Raw genomic sequence first — 12,545 nt, 5'->3', positions numbered from 1 at the left:
AAAAGAATGATTCTTCCATTTTAAGGTGGCTAGAGAGAGGCCAGGGGAGGATTAGCTACAATAGCTTCCAAGCAGAGACAATGAGTGGTCTCAAGTGGCAAGAGGCAGTGAGCCAGGACTGTTGGCATCAGCTGAAGACTTACTATTCTATCATGCATTATTGGTTCATACAGTAAATCAGGAATTCCAAATACTTCAGGCCAGATCAAGTCATAGAAGAAGGAAAGTATTTCAGAAGAGAAGCCTGCCAAATCAATGTACAAAGTGCCAGTCACTTAAAGACTAGAAGGCCTTAATCCAAAGCAATAAGTCTTCACCTGCTTCATTTCTTCTCACATCTCATTATCTTGCTTGGGGCCTTCTTTATACAGTTTTTGTATAGTTAGTGTTAATCATTGGTGAAGGAAGCATATATACACACTACCAAACTGTAGCAAGTATAAGAAGGTTGGACCAGAGCCAAAAGGGTTGAAATTAAATCAGAAGAGTTTTCAATTAAACATTAGGAAGAACTTCCTGACAGTTAAGAATGGTCCCTCAGTGGAACATGCTTCCTTGGGAAGTGGTGGGCTCTCCTTTTTCAGAGGCTTTTAAACAGAGGCTAGATGGCCATCTGACGGCAATGCTGTTCTGTGAACATAGGGAGAGGTATTTGTGGATTTCCTGCATTGTGCAGGGGTTGGACTAGATGACTCTGGAGGTCCTTTCCAACTCTATGATCCTATTATCTGCTGCTAGGTAGCAATTTCTATTGTCTCTTTTCAGTAGCAAACTAAACCATGTTATTTCAGAAATACTATTCATTCCTCACAGCACTGTCCCACCACAGATATCTAAGTGGGTATATCAGAAAAATTTTCTACAGAAACATCTTAACTAGAATGAAACCTTTTAACTAACCTTCCCTCTGAAAAAGGGTCAAGGGCCAATCCAACCACTTATTTTCAGGTATCTATAATGTTGCTTTTCTCCCTAGTGGGGACCCAAAGCAGCTTACAACATCATTTTCTTGTTCTCCATGTTATTCTCATGACAATAACTCTGTGAAGTGGACAGGGAGGCTCAGAGTATGCGACTGCTCCAAGTCACCCAGGGAGCTCTATGGCAAAGTGAGGATTCAAACCTGCGTCTCTTCCATATGAAAACCCTAATACTTTACTGTACATTCCATATGATATCAAAATACATCCATAAAGCATCATTAGAAGCAGAAAGAAGTTGCACAAGAAAGAACATGTCATGCTTTGAGCACAACACAAAGGCTCCTGTGTTTATCTTTTGACATAATCTAATCTGGCAAGGGCCAAGGGAACTACATCAGCCATGCTCTGACCCCAGGGCATCTGGAACAAACCCTTTTCTTCAGGCTATGCGGAGGCAGAACCTCCAGAAAGTGCTTGCTATTGTCACACATTTTCTACCACTCTAGAAGCAGGGAATAGTAATCCTATCTTAAAACAAAGTTTAATTCTAGGTATAACTAAACTTCGTTGTGCATGCACACGAAAGTTTCTACCCAGTGTCGTAGAATGTGCCTACTCTGATCTACAAGCCCCATTCCGTCCTGCCCTCCTGCCTCGCCCGCTCAGCCTCTGGGGTGGAAGTGGAGGAGGGGGTGGAGGCGGGCTGGGGGCGTGGTGAGCCGCGATTCCGGGTCCTAGAAGGGCTCGGATTCGCAGCTCGCCATGGTCCTGGCCTGCCTCGCCCTCCCGTGCGCTGCTGCCACCTCTTGGCTGCTCCTCTGAGATGGGCTCAGCCTGGGCTCATCTCGGAGGAGCAGCTGCGGTGGGAGAGGAGGGGGCAGCAGCGGCGCGGCAGCCTCACCGGCTCCGGGATGCGGCGGCTGGCCATGCTCCCCGGCGCCGTTTCCACCCCCTCCCCCCGCTTCCGTTTTTTGGGGGGAGCGGGGGAAGAGGGTGGAAATCCTGGGGTCCCCCGCCAGGGCGGGAGTGTTGGGAAGCCTAGTTGCAGCACTACATTGTTGGAGTGAGTTCTTGGAGGACATCAGGACCCTGTGGGATCTTTCTCAGTTTCACATGGCCTGCAAGACTGAGTTCTTCTACCAAGCATTTGACTGCTGAGATCTGAGAAGGCCGCACGGATGCCATGGAGCTGACCACGTATGGCATGAACCTGCACTTTAATACCACCTGGTCCACTTGGATGTAACTTGTGGTGATAAAGAAGACCAAGAAAATTTGCCTAGTTACCTTAATATACTAAATTATGTGGTACAGCCATTATACAGCACCCACTATGTTTTATTGTTTTTATAATGTTCCTATATTTTAAATTGCCATTGGGCCTGTGAGCCACCCTGAGCCTGCTTCGATGAGGAGGGTGGGATGTAAATCTAAAAAATAAGTAAATAAAATTGGACTGCTTTTCAACACCACCATCTTACCCCAACTAGGTGACAGTGTCAGTAGAAGATAAAGAAAATATTCTTCTCAGGTGGTAGATCTGCCAGAGTCAGAACTGTGTACTTCATAAAATACAGTATTGATACAGCATTCACTAACCAAAGATGCAATAATAATGATTGGCACAGAGTCAACAGTGAAGGAAGGCCCTTTCCTTCATGCCCAACATATATCCTTCCCGGAGGCATCTGGCTGCCCCCACTATAGGCAACAGAAATTTATTATTTATTACTTTAATTTTCTATCCTGCCCTCTCCGCAAGCAGACTCAGAGCGGTTAATAGTCAATCAAAGCACAATTTAAAGTTACAATTTAAACAATAAAATTAACAATTTCATGGTGCTACTCAAAGTTCAGTATAGACGGGATCAAAAGGCTCTTTTGTTTGATCACTAGAGTTCTTCTTATGCAGATTAACATAGGGCTAGCAGGAGCAAGAACATTTTTATTGGTTAAAGCAATAGAAAACTTTACTATATACTTGCTTTCTTATGGACTGAAGAAGCAACTATTAACTAAGGAACAGGTTAGAAATCGCAGCATTCATTACTGGGTCCGCTGTATTAGGAAGGTCTAGTATTAGAGACACCTTGAGATTAAAAGCAGACCAAATTCCAAGAGCACAGATGGTGTTTTGGAGAAGAGAAAAAAGGATTGGCCTAATTTGTATCCATGTCTGCATAAAACCATAGTTGTTGGATGGATACAACAGATCCTTAAAACTGGTGCTGACTCCCCCCCACCCCCCGTCATTGGTAACAACCCTATTGTCTGGTGAATGAATTCAGAACTTGCTACACATAAGTATTTAAACCAGAGGTGTCAAACTAATTTGTTATGAGGGCCAGATCTGACATACATGTCATTTTGTCAGGGTGGCCACATGTGACATAAAATGTAACACAAGGAACCAGAGATATAACCTTTATAAAGGTGATTTCAGATGTTGAATGACAATAGCAGGCTTGATTGGATTAGGTGTGACATGAAGAGGGTTAGTAGGAGTGGAGACACCAACATTGGTAATGACACTGGAAACTTAGTTCAGTCCTGGAGGATTCAGTCCAGAAGGATGCAAAGAATAAACTGACATAAGTCTGACATTAGAAACCACAACATTCAAAAACCAGCAGGGAACATTTAACCTTCTAGGACAGGGGTGGCCAACAGTAGCTCTCCAGATGTTTTCTGCCTACAACTCCCATCAACCCCAGTCATTGGCCATGCTGGCTGGGGCTGATGGGAGTTGTAGGCAAAAAACATCTGGAGAGCTACTGTTGGCCACCCCTGTTCTAGGACATTCAGTTGCTGACCTGAGAGTAGCAGTTCTCTTACAAAGAAATTTTAAAGGGAGATTAGAAAGAAAGACTGCGAAATTCCATTGCAATTGATAATGAATCAGAGAAGGAAGTAGGAGAGAGCCAGTTGCTCACGAGCCCTGCAGGTCCCAGATCTGATCTGCAGGTCATATGTTTGACAACCCTGGGCTAGAGAATTGTTATGCTTGCTCCTGGCCACTAGTGATCCTCCAGGGCAGTGGCCCACCAGAAAATTTCTCTAAAAGTTAAACGGTCAGTCTGCCCTTGCACACAGTACATTAAAGGCCACTTTCAATCTGTTCTACACACGATATAGTTCAACCCAGTTGAAGGTTTTCCAACAGTATACTGCTTAACTGAACTGCAGAATATAAGCACAGCCAATTAGATAATTAATTAACCAGGAGCTGGGTGTCTTTCCACCTCCAAAAGAAACATGTTTGTAATTCAGACCCCAGTTTGTAATTCAGAAGCCTAAAAAAAAATTTAAAAAAAAAACATCGCACCCATCCTAGTCCTTCTACAAAGTCAAACTATTGGTCAATTTAGCCCAGTACAGCCTCTGTTGACAGGCAGTTTTCTAAAGTCAGTGGTGGCCAAAATTGCTTAATGTAAGAGCCACATGGAATAAACATTAGATGTTTGAAAGCCTCAAGACATGGCTGTCAGATGCTTGAGAGCTGCAAGGAAGGAAGGAAGGAAAGAAGGAAGTAGATGGGGAGGAGGAGGGAGTAAGAAAGAAAGCAACTTTAACCTTAAATGCATTCTCCAAGCCGCCAGCTGGCTTGGATTGGAGAAATGATTTAAAGAGACAAATGCCTTCTCAAAGCCAGATGACAGGGCAGTGGGGGCTTTGAGAGCCACACAATATGTGTGAAAGAGCCACATGTGGCTCCCGAGCCAGAGCTTGGCCATCCCTATCTAAGGTCTTTGGAGATGGCCTTCTCAGCCCTGCTAGCAGAAATATTTGAAAACAAGAGATGAGAAATATTTTAAAACAAGAGATGAGAGCATATCCAAAGATATGCTCTATTATAGAGCTAAAAGCCTCTCCTCTATCACCCCAGCAAAGTCTGCAGCAACACTTTAATACTTCAATTACTTAAGAGATTTGCTAGTAAAAGTTATGGCAATCAGACTAATATGAATGCAAAGAAACTTATGGTTTATACCTGTGCTATGAGAGATTACCCATATGAAGAATAATAGGTTTTCTATTTCTCCAGGATACAGTAACAAAATCCACATAACAGTAGGTAGATAAACAAATAGAATGGCCAGGAACTGAGGATGCTAGGGCTTCTGTATCTTTAACAACTGTACAAGGGGGAGAATGTTAATGTGCAGTTTCTTACTCCTGTACAATAAACCACTCTTATCAAAAATTTCCATAAAGTACAGGCGATCACCCTCTATAAATGGACAGTAAGACCACTAATATCGGGGTGGGTAGAGACAGTGGACAATCCAATCAAGGAAAGAGGGTACAAAATGTGCATATTCTTGTTCCAACATAAATATGCTCAAGTAAGTCTTGGACAGCATATTTGCAAAGCTTTGGTTATGGCAGAGCTAATATCCATGAAGGGTCAGAACTAACTTGAAGGCCATCTAGTAAAGCTACAGAACCTCAAGAGGTTGCTAAAACACCAGTTATATTCTTGAATTGGAGATTTATAAGTACTTATTCAAATCCACAGATTAAGGAGAAGAAAAAAATAAGAGATACATTTTCACCTTAAATACACATTTGATCTTCTCAGTTATAAGAATCTGTTTGATACCATTTTTTTTAAGGGGCAGCAGCACTAAATTAAATCAGCCATTAAACATCCACAATATTACACCTAATAAAGGAACACCTGCCAGAAAACATTTTGATTTTTGGGTTACATGTGAGGTTCAATACCAAGAAAAGATACAAGAACAGAGTCTCTTACCTGACTTCCTTTTTGAGGAGCCATAATCCCTGAAAAAAAGGCAACAACAGATAGACATGATTAGCTCCTGGATCAAAGGGGAAGCAAAAGGCAGATCCCAGGTTCCCACCCACTTGCTCAGAGGCACATTGTGGTCTCCCCTTCTTTTAAACGGGTGTGTGGGGCCACAAAGCATTGACACACACACCCTCCGCTGATCAGCAGCAGCTGGTGCTTCTGCAGCACTAAGGACTAACAAGCCCATGTGATGCACTAGGAAGAACAGACCATCAACGCGAGGCAGGGGGAGGGAGAGGATATCAATATTCCCTCTCTTTAAATCAAGCTTCTAATGGTGTTGCTGCTGACTTAACCCCTTAGCATTTTCCTCCTACATAAGCACAAGTGTGCTGCCACTCCCTGCAAGCTTCTAGCAGCTGCTTCACACAGAAGCATTTTGTGATGCGTGCGGTCCTGGGATTTTTGAAAGCTGTTTGCCATCTGCACAGCCTGCAGCTCCTTCAAGATATCGAACATTTTCTTTCTGTAGAAAAGTCCTTCTTTTGTATAAGGTGAATGATTGCTTTTTTTCCTCTCACTTACTGAAATACTATGCTCCAGCAAGCATAATGATAGGCTAATAAGGGTCTTCTAAGAGAAAATTGTGTTAAAGCCAAGACAATGGTATAGGATAGCAAAGATGGTCCTTCATTAAGAACTCTCCCCCCCAGATTATATTTTAAATATAAAGTCATGATTAAATTAATCAAAATTCACTATATATTTCACAGGAATGTGTTCCAGTTTTGCCCAGAAATATAGTACTCAATACATTCCCCCCCCCCACTAGACCAGAATAAGTCACCATCATAATGCTCAGTAGAATTCGTTCTTTTTCTGCTTGCTATTACTCCTTACAATACTACAAATTCATTTGTGAGTGTGTACTTATTTTTAAAATAACTCCTCCTACTCAATAGGAAAGAAGTGAATGCAGTTTTAGCAAAACATCCATAGGTACATACTTCTTGCCAAGAATCCTAAAGTTCCATTTCTCAAAGCAGACTGGAAAATATCCATGCTACCAATTTGTTATGGCTCTCCCATCTCCATGTCCCAAAAAGTAACTTTTAGCCCTTGGGGCTATTCCTGGGCTTTAATTATAGCCTGATACAGGTAAAGCATTTCATGGTAGTTACTTGTATCCCAAGAACATCACATCTAGGTCAAATGACACCTTATTCAATCCCTTTTCATGAGGTCACTTATTCCCACTAAAAGTCAAATGTAAAATTCATATTTTTTACCTCATATCACTTTTCCTGCCTTTTCCCCACCTTACATCACTTGTAGGTTTTTGTATGGATGTCATAGTGACCCTGTGATATTAAATATTTGTGCTGGTATAACTGGTTGCTTTTCAGCTATGTTGCACTCAACCAAAAGGGGTGGGGAACCTCCAAAACACAACACAACACAACAAAAAACCTCTCAAATTCCTCTTCACGTTTTTCTCAGCACTAAGGGGAAAAATCTTTTCTGAAGATTCACAGGACTTCAGCCAATGACAGTCCCATCCCTCTCTTAATCTCTGAGTGGCCTCTGGCCCTTGGTGTCTTAATAACCAATCCGTTTCTTCTAGGTTCTATGGTATACCACAGGAAAAGTGGAAGCAGAGCATTCACCCTGTGAAGCTACTCTAGGAGTTCAATTTCTTCTTGCAAAGTCGCCATTTCCTGCAGTGATATTTTAGTCTGGAGATAAATTATAATTCTCACTGATGAAATGGTGCATCTATGCACATGATAGATGTTAATTGGCATGGCTGGTGGATTACTTCAGTTAGTTGCTATCACTGCTCAACTTTACTACACCCAGTTCATTCTCAGAATGTCTCTGAGATAAAATGGTATCAAGCTATCTATGCAGTTTGATATATGGAAAAGGAGGCATTTGATTCTTAGATCCTTAGATCCCTGAAAGTATCTAGTGAGAATTAAGCAATAAATTAGGTAGCATTATTTCTAAAAAACTGTATTCACAGATGAAATTATTTCTTTGCGGTCCATGCATTTTTATTATTAATATATTATATTTATATTCTTTCATCATGGAACTCAAGGTGGCTTAAATGGGATTATCATAAAGCCTCCCATCCAAGCACAGCTCAAGCCATTATCTGCTTAACGTTAGCAAGCTATCCTTCAATCATACCATGGGAGATGTAGTTCACCATTCCCACTATTATACCAGTATTAAATAGTTAAACTACACTTGAGAGACTCCTACGGATAAAAAAGGCAAGTCATCTTGGCGACGACTCACCTACCATCCCATTGGCTGAGTCATGTGTCACTTAGTCTCTAAGGACAGCAACCTGACTCTCCAACCCCAGGACAGATGAAGACTAGGCCATGGGAAAAGCTGACTTGGCATTCTATTGGCCTGTCCTGCCGGGTTCTCCGTTTTCCCTCAGTGGCTGTTGCTAGGCAACCATAGTATTCCAAGATTGGTTCTGTCAGTAAAAGATGGGGGAGTAGGCCCTTTCCAGGCCTATTTTGGTATTTAAGGGAAAATTCATTGGGGCCAGTCCTGACTAGGGTTACAGCTCCAGGTTGGTGGGAAATTCCTGGAGACTGTGTAGTGGAGTCTAAGGAAGTCAGAGTTTGGGGAGGGGAGAGGCCTCAGCTAATATAATGTCATAGAGTCCGCCCTTCAAAGCTGTTATATTCTCCAAGGGGAGAGAGATCTGTTGTCTGGAGTTCAGTTGCAATACCAGGAGATCTTCAGGCTCCACCTAGAACAAAGGTGGTCAAAGTTGAGAAAAAGTGGAGAAAGAATGTACTTTCCCTAGGCAGAGGCTGCTGAGAAGGGGGAGGAGATGGAAAGCTGAAGTCAGATCACTCCCCCTACAGAAAACCGCTGCCTTGAGGCACATGCTTTATGGTATACCATAACACAACCAGGCCAGGTCAAAAAAAGACAGATCATGCCACAAGCACACACTGATGCTAAAAGCTGCAAGGCCAAATACAACAGGAAAAGATGGCAACAATGCACTGCAAACAAAAGGAATGCTGAGCTTCAGCGTCTGCATGATCATCATCATACTATGATGCCACAGCAAATAGACACTGAGTGCTCAAGGCTGGGACACTCACTGAGAGCCTCTTTCTGGAGCCCACTGTATTTATCTCCACAATGGGCCTTATTGCTAGTTTGCTATATTTTTATTGAGATAATTTTTGCCCTGTTCTTTTCTCCCTGATGGGTTTCTCTCTCTCTCTCTCTCTCTCTCTCTCTCTCTCTCTCTTTCTCACACACACACACACACACACACACACTCACTCTTACAGAACTGGAGAAGAATTTAATTAAAATAATGCCACCTATAATCAAATACAGTGAATAACATAATTTGATAACGTACCACTTACTTTCTGTAGATACAAGCTCTGACTCATCTCTTTGTTCACAAATTATTAAAACTGAAACATTAAGACATTTTCAACATTCTGATTCCTTCTCCCATTTCCCAGGACAAATAGCCCCATGAAACAACAGTAAGAAGTATCCTATTCATTTCCTGATCTAAATTGTTGTATTGTGGACCCTCTTCCACATGAATCTGTCCCTTCGCAATTTGAGTTGAGTTTTTTTCCATGGACTCAGAATGGTCTCCATTGTGATGACAATGAGTTCACAAGACCAAAATTCCTTGCCTCCAGCAAAAACAGACAGAAATTTCTGAAATCCTCTCTGTTAAACAAGGGAGCAGAGAAGGGAGCCCAAGTTGAAGAAAAGGGGCTGTACAGAAGTGACGCTTCTCTGACAATCAGTGTGGTGTCATGGTCAAGATATGAGACTGAAAGGCTCAAATCTGCACTCAACATAAAGCTCATTAAGGGCTCCATCCATACATTAGCCAATTTTGCATTATAGCAATCATTCCCATGTGATTATCCTACGTCAACAACACAATTCAACCTCACACAATTGTCAAAGTGCAAAAATATGGCCCAACCTACCTCATAAGGTTACTGTGAGGATACCCTCTGCTCTTTAGAGGAAGGCTGGGATAAAATGCAATACTAAGGAGATACTCAGAAGCCAAACTATCCAAATTCTACATTTTAATATGTAGTAAAACCATTACTCCAGAAGACAGTGAGTTCAACTGGATTTATTTCCAGGAGGATTATAGCTTTAGGCTTCAATATATGTATCAGTCAACAGGATAAAATTCAAAAGGAGATACAAATATAAATATGCAAGGAGCGATCCAAGCAGACAGAAAGGAATTATTATACACCCATAAGCCTCCGCTGGAGATAAATGAAAATGATGCTTCATTGAATGGGCTAAAGACTCAAAAAGAAACAAATGCCAGAATGCTGATTGAAAGTCAGCAGTGGCCACTTTTTACTGATGACTTTTATTAATCTTTGGAATTGTATTACTTTTCAGGATGATGGCTGAGCACAGACTTGATGTTCATTAGTGCATTATGCCATAATATATGGCTTTGGTTGCAGGAAATGGAGCCATACCTCATGGGAAAAGTAATGGTTATGGAAAAACAAATCAGGTGGCCATGGTCGGCAGGAGTAATCAATTAAAACCACATGACCTCCTTCTGAACGGTCATCCAGCACTTGGATATGCAACATGGATGTTTACTGTTGGCTTTTTCCTGGAAAGATGAAGGACAAAAAATAAGGTCTTGCTTAAGAGTCCTGCTCCATCTGGTTTTGCTTTTGCCTTGTTTATCCCATCAGTTTGGGAATTGCTTCACAAAAGAAAATTTACCTCAGCAAGGACCTGCCCTATAAAGTAGCCTGAACCTTCTGTGAGCCAATATTAAAATTATGCCTTGTGTCAAAACAAAACATATTTTTATTTCATTATGTCTGGGATGAGCGAGGAGTGTTGCTTTCTCTGAAGTGGCATCTTCCTTATTGAAAGTAAGCAGTGACAAGCAAAGCACAAAAGTAATTCATTGAGGAACAATACCATTTTCCATTATTTGTTTATTGTTTTTAAAGATTCACAGTAAAAATAATGTTTGTTCCTCTTAAAATAATGATAATTGCATTCATTGTTCAAATGCTTATAAGATTACTTTTGGCGTTCTTTGGAGGAACTAGTAATCTCTAGAATTTTTAGTACCCTTACAAAGTTGTAAACCCCATAATTCTCTTGCAGAAACCATGACAAAGTTTGATACCAGTGGAACCTTTCAGACTATTCAAGGTATAAGCTTTCATGTGCATGCAAACTTTTTCAGATACAGTGAAACAAAAATCCTCCAGTCATTAAATATAGCTAGAGAGGGAAGGGGTTTAGTTGCCAGAAAGGGCTAGTCAGAGTCAACTAACTGGATGCATAACTAACTGGGAGATTATAGTTGAGATTGGATTAAGTTGGTTGGTAAAATCTGTGAATAGTAGCAAATTAACATACAAATACAAGAGGTAACAAATAGATGTGAAAACCAAGTTTGAGTCCAGTGGCACCTCCAAGATCAACAAAGTTCAATTCTGGGTATAAGCAAGAACTGAGAAACTTAGCATGTGTAGATGCACACTCCTTCAAATAAACTGAAACAGATTTCCTCAGATGTTAAATGGGGGGGGGGGGGGGTAGTTGCCAGAAAGGGCTAATTAGAGTTAAACTGCATAAGTAACTAGCAACTACATCCTCTACCTATATGTATCATTTGAGGAAATCTGTTTCAATGTATCTAAAGGACAGTGCCAGCCTCTGGTGGGGCCAACACCTCCCAGAATTACAACTGATCTCCAGACTATAAATTCCCCTGGAAGAAATGGCTGCTTTGGAGAGTGGACTCTGAGGTCCCTCCCCACACCCCACCTTCCACACACAGCCTCTGCCACCATATCTTCATGAATTTCACAACCCAGAGTCTGTGTGCCCATGGACTCAGCAAAACCAGGGTTCCCTACTCTGCATGATTCCAAAATGTATGGATACAGGTTCTGTCCCAATGATCAGACTGTTCCAAAAGCAGTGTTCCCCATTATGAGGATAAAGCATACACATATGCAGTTTTGTACATACATAGGCATTATATGCCCGTGAGCAAGGCTGGATCTACATATTTTTTGAGTGAGGGCAATAGTAAATAAATGTGCCCCCGCTCAAAAAATGGTGTGGGGGGCAGTACACCAGCTGTCTCCCCCCTCTCAGGGAGGGGGAAACTCGGGGATGCTTTTCCACCTTTCCAACTTGCAGAGAGGGGGTGAAAGGAGCCAATCTGCCTCCCTTCCCATTTAAAGTCCCCACTGGCCAGCTGGCCATGGGGGTCTTTAAATGAGGAGGGAGGAAGATTGGGGGTGCAGGGGTGCTTTTGCTGCCTCTCTGCCTTGCTGAGAAGGGGGTGAAAGCAGCCGATCGGCCTCCCCCCCCATTTAAATGGGAGTGAAGGGAGGCAGATCGAGGCATAGGGCTGCTTTTACCATCTCTCTGCCTTGTGGAAGGGTAGTAAAAGAAGCCAATCTGCCTCCCTCCTCTCCTTAAATGGGGAGGGAGGCAGATCATGGAGTTGGGCTGCTTTTGCCATCTCTCCGCAAGAGAGAGAGGTGGTGAAGCCAGCTGATCTGCAAGGCTGCTGGCTTGCTCCCCCCACTCACCCCCACCCCGGGGAGTGCCCAATTTGGTGCCCCCCCCCAGGTGGCACCTGGGGCAAGTTACCCCCTCTGCTCCCCCTAGATCTGGCCCTGCCCATGACAGCATAGGTGGGGAGCATGGTTGGCTCAGTTGCGAGAGGAGTAAAGGGTCAATACTCTTGCACTCTTCCACTGCACTCATCATCCTGGCATATAGGTACATTGTTTGCAAAGTGCTTTCACTAAAAAGTGTTG

The 12,545-nt window shown here is 42.4% G+C and overlaps 1 protein-coding gene across 5 annotated transcripts in view; it reads right to left on the bottom strand.

Annotated features, from left to right (window-relative positions):
* Positions 1–12,545, bottom strand: part of SH3PXD2A (SH3 and PX domains 2A) — a 378,650-nt gene that overhangs the window by 134,662 nt on the left and 231,443 nt on the right. For 3 of the 5 annotated variants that reach the window (XM_060241731.1, XM_060241733.1, XM_060241732.1), the window contains exon 6: positions 5,683–5,711. In XM_060241731.1, coding sequence (XP_060097714.1) covers positions 5,683–5,711 — 29 coding nt within the window. Of the gene's footprint in view, positions 1–5,682; positions 5,849–5,869; positions 5,941–12,545 lie in introns of those variants that run through there. The other 2 variants (XM_060241736.1, XM_060241734.1) reach the window with 2 other exon arrangements.

The sequence above is a fragment of the Heteronotia binoei genome, chromosome 6, assembly GCF_032191835.1.
Source record: "Heteronotia binoei isolate CCM8104 ecotype False Entrance Well chromosome 6, APGP_CSIRO_Hbin_v1, whole genome shotgun sequence".
Lineage (NCBI taxonomy): Eukaryota > Metazoa > Chordata > Lepidosauria > Squamata > Gekkonidae > Heteronotia > Heteronotia binoei.
The sequence above is the reverse complement of the archived record's forward strand: the minus strand, read 5'-3'. Positions and strand labels throughout refer to the sequence as shown.